The sequence below is a fragment of the Pelobates fuscus genome, chromosome 3, assembly GCF_036172605.1.
Source record: "Pelobates fuscus isolate aPelFus1 chromosome 3, aPelFus1.pri, whole genome shotgun sequence".
NCBI lineage: Eukaryota > Metazoa > Chordata > Amphibia > Anura > Pelobatidae > Pelobates > Pelobates fuscus.
The window spans coordinates 415,076,699-415,081,334 of record NC_086319.1 but is presented as its reverse complement, the minus strand read 5'-3'; the positions used below and the strand labels follow the sequence as shown (position 1 = coordinate 415,081,334).

Here is a 4,636-nt window from a genome sequence, read left to right as displayed (position 1 = left end):
CTAAATGGCAGAGGATTGAGCAGTAAGGCTGCAGGGGCATGTTATATACACCAAAACTGCTTCAGTAAGCTAAAGTTGTTCAGGTGACTATAGCGTCCCTTTAACCTGCACTAATTAGGCACACATTATTATTGCAAAAACTGTACAAAAAACACAAAATTTCTCTTTTTTTTGCATTTTTCTGTATTTGTTTTAATAATAAATAAGCATTTATATATATATATATATATATATATATATATATATATATATGTTACATCAAAGTAAAGCCCTTTCTGTCCTCTAAAAAAACTAAGTATATAATATGCGTCGGTGCAATAAACGAGAGAGATAAACGAGAGAGATGCAAATTGAAGTTGAACGCATACAGCAAGAAAATGCAAAAATTGCTTGTGTCATTAAGCGTAAGACAAGCTTCTGAAGCTGTGTCCTTAAGGGGTTAAATTCTATTTGTGATGACAAAAACTCTGTTTCTCTTTCCAGTGTTGCTATCTCTTTGATTAATTTGGCTACTTCCTTCTGTAGTGAATCTATTGTTAAAACCATCAAATCTAAGGAGCACTTATTCAAAATGTTATACCATGTGGCACAATGTTCTGGAATATCCCTGCAAAGGGTAGGGTGTAAACAAACCCTAAGGCCTCATTGTATTGTTTTCTGTTTTAGGTATTCTCCTAGTGTATTTACATGTAGTTTCCAATTATTTGCTTTGTGCATAGGAATTGCAGGCAGGCAGTATTGTGTATATATATTTGTTTGTACTTTAGTGTATTGAGTTATATATTGATGGCACTAAGCACTTTAATGTTTTGTACTTTATATATGGTGGATTAGTTATGGTAAAATGAGATGTTTATTTCTATATAGGAGAGATTAGCTCTCTTACCTATACTTGTAGTGTCAATAAACTACCTTTTTTCTATTTTGCTTTAAAATTGAGTGTAGTATCATTTTGGTATCTTCTATAAATTAAATATATTTTCTTTCATAAAAGTATTCTAGGGCTATTCATGCACTTTGTTAAAATGCTTACTTATGGCTTCCTTGATATCTTTATTTCTGAGACTGTATATGATAGGGTTAATCATAGGAGTCATCACTGTGTACAACAAGGATACAAATTTGCTGAGAGTCAATGATTGCCCTTTAATTGGGAGCAAGTAATTTCCAATCAGAGTCCCATAGAACATAGAAACCACAGTCAGGTGGGAGCTACAGGTGGAGAAGGCTTTCCTTCGTCTTGTTGCAGAGAGTCTAAGGACCGCCAGAACAATGTATAAATATGAAATTAAAATACAAATAAGGGGTGAAAAAGTAAGAAGTGAGCCCAATGTAAAAATTTCCAATTCAGTAAAATAAGTGTCTGAACAGGAAAGTTCTAATAGTGGGGCAGAGTCACAGAAGAAATGGTCAATAACATTTGGGCCACAATATTGTAGCTGAATTATTGATATTGTTACTATCAATTCTGTGGAAAAACTTATCAGCCACATGATTGAAGCCAGATTAATACAAGTTCCAGTGGTCATCAGAGTGCCATATCTCAAGGGTTTACAGATGGCCAAAAACCTGTCATAAGCCATTATGGAAAGAAGCAAACACTCAGAGGCTAATGAACAAGCTAAGCAATAAAACTGTGTTAGGCAACCTGAAAATGACATAGTTCCACCTTTACCCCATACAATATAAAGCGTGTTAGGGACAATGTTGGTGGTCATAAGTATGTCGGAAATGGACAGTTGTGTCAGGAAGAAGTACATTGGACACCGTAGATTGCTGTTTGATGCCACAAGATAAATAATCAGCAGATTTCCAGATGTAGCCACAATGTAAGAAAAGAGGAGCATCAAGTAGAATGGTATCTTGAAGTTTTCAAGATTCTGGAATCCAAGAAGAAAAAACTCTGTGACAAAGGTCTGATTCGTGACTTGCATTACCTGGTGGCAGGAATTTGGGACACTTTAAAATGTTTTTTTTGTCTCTTTGTGTTATTTGTTTAAACCAATAAGAGTTTTTTTTTTTTTTTTAATTATGACTAGTGATGTACCGAACTGTCCGCCGGCGAACAGTTCCCGGCGAACTTAGCGTGTTCGCGTCCGCCACCGCGGGCGAACACATGCGGTGTTCGGTCCGCCCCCTATTCGTCATCATTGAGTAAACTTTGACCCTGTACCTCACAGTCAGCAGACACATTACAGCCAATCAGCAGCACACCCTCCCTAGCAGACCCTCCCACCTACTGGACAGCATCCATTTTAGATTAATTCGGAAGCTGCAACCATTTTTTTTTTTTTTTTCAATTTTTTTTTTTTTTTTTTTAGTGCATATAAATGTTACAAGTAGATACTCCCCCCAGACACTCTGTGTTACTGCAGATACTCCCCCCAGACACTCTGTGTTACTGCAGATACTCCCCCCAGACACTCTGTGTTACTGCAGATACTCCCTCCAGACACTGACACAGAGCAGAATAGGGACTGTTCCCCCTACATAGGGTCACTTGGCAGATATGGATTGACACCTATCCTAAGGATCCCTGATAAACACTGACACGGAGCCCTCCATGGGTGAAGATGGATTAATTTTTTTTTGTGCTCGGGTTTTTTATTTTATTTTTAAGTTCGACGGGTATGATGGCTTTTTATTTGGCCTTTTTTGGGGCTAAAAAAAATGAAGATTTTAGAAGAAGAAGACGTTGAATAGTAAGTTGAATTTTACTTTACAGGGTAGTAATTTTATTCCCCCTTCACTATTTTTTAGGGTGAGGGGGGTAGGTAGGGGCTTTTTTATTTGGTTGTGTGACTAGGGGCTTGGGGACACACACTGCATACACACTATACACACACTGCACACAATACACACACACTGTACATACTATACACACTATGCACAAACTATGCATACACACTGCACACTCTATACACACACTGCACACTCTATACACACACTGCACACTCTATACACACACTGCACACTCTATACACACACTGCACACACTGCACACACTGCACACACACACTACACACACACTGTACACCCTATGCACACTCTCAATATGCACACTCTCAATATGCACACTCTCAATATGCACACTCTCAATATGCACACTCTCAATATGCACACTCTCAATATGCACACTCTATGCACACTCTCAATATGCACACTCTATGCACACTCTCAATATGCACACTCTATGCACACTCTCAATATGCACACTCTATGCACACTCTCAATATGCACACTCTATGCACACTCTCAATATGCACACTCTATGCACACTCTCAATATGCACACTCTATGCACACTCTCAATATGCACACTCTCACTATACACACACATACATTTAAAAAAAAATTGCAGCTGTTTTTTACATTTCAAAGTTGGGGAGGGGGGTGCCAAATAAAGGATCCGCCCCGGGTGCCAAATGCTCCAGGTACGCCCCTGTATAGAGGGGAGCCATGTTACTCTGTATATAGAGGGGAGCCATGTTTACACTGTATATAGAGGGGAGCCATGTTTACACTGTATATAGAGGGGAGCCATGTTACTCTGTATATAGAGGGGAGCCATGTTACACTATATACAGTGGTAACATGGCTCCCTCTATATACAGAGGGGAGCCATGTTTACACGGTATATAGAGGGAAGCCATGTTCTGTATATAGAGGGAGCCATGTTTACACGGTATATAGAGGGAAGCCATGTTACTCTGTATATAGAGGGGAGCAATGTTTACACTCTATATAGAGGGGAGCCATGTTACTCTGTATATAGAGGGGAGCCATGTTACTCTGTATATAGAGAGGAGCCATGTTTACACTGTATATAGAGGGGAGCCATGTTACTCTGTATATAGAGGGAGCCATGTTACTCTGTATATAGAGGGAGCCATGTTTACACAGTATACAGAGGGAGCCATGTTTACACAGTATACAGAGGGAGCCATGTTTACACAGTATATAGAGGGAGCCATGTTTACTCTGTATATAGAGGACTGTTTGCGGTGCGTTAAACGGGGAGTTTGGTCTGTCACTGTGAAGCGGGCGTAACCCTTACACTAACTGATCGATACAACATCATACCTGATGTTTTAAAGAACGTTATTCCAAACAATTTAGGAATGTTAGGTGATTTATGCCCTTTATGGATTAAAACCAGACTCTGCATCAACTATGTAATTTTCCATGGGAGTTTTGCCATGGATCCCCCTCCGGCATGCCACAGTCCAGGTGTTAGTCCCCTTGAAACAACTTTTCCATCACTTTTGTGGCCAGAAAGAGTCCCTGTTGGTTTTAAAATTCGCCTGTCCATTGAAGTCTATGGCGGTTCGCCCATTCGCGAACATTTGCGGAAGTTCGCATTCGCCGTTCGCGAACCGACAATTTTGGGTTCGCGACAACACTAATTATGACTTGTAGTTAATCAAAATGTCTTAATACAGCCTCATTGTATAACAGATTTATATGAATAAATCACTAGGACTCACTAGGTTTATAACTTTTCAATATGTGATTGACATAACTTGTATATATCATTTTATATGAAATATAAACTGCTTCCCAACCTTCTTCTGAACTCTTGCTCAATTTCAGTGTTCTTTTTCTGAATATTTTAATCCAATGTAATTGTTTACAAA

The 4,636-nt window shown here is 38.9% G+C and overlaps 1 protein-coding gene across 1 annotated transcript; it reads right to left on the bottom strand.

Annotated features, from left to right (window-relative positions):
* Window positions 1-1,004: 1,004 nt before the first annotated feature.
* Window positions 1,005-1,934, bottom strand: LOC134602059 (olfactory receptor 5V1-like). The gene has a single exon (XM_063446560.1). The coding sequence runs from the start codon at window positions 1,932-1,934 to the stop codon at window positions 1,005-1,007; it is 930 nt and encodes a 309-aa protein (XP_063302630.1).
* Between the last annotated feature and the right edge of the window lie 2,702 nt (window positions 1,935-4,636).

Coding starts and splice junctions, on each gene's coding strand:
- LOC134602059 (XM_063446560.1), bottom strand. CDS start 1,934: ATGCAAGTCACGAATCAGACCTTTGTCACAGAGTTTTTTCTTCTTGGA.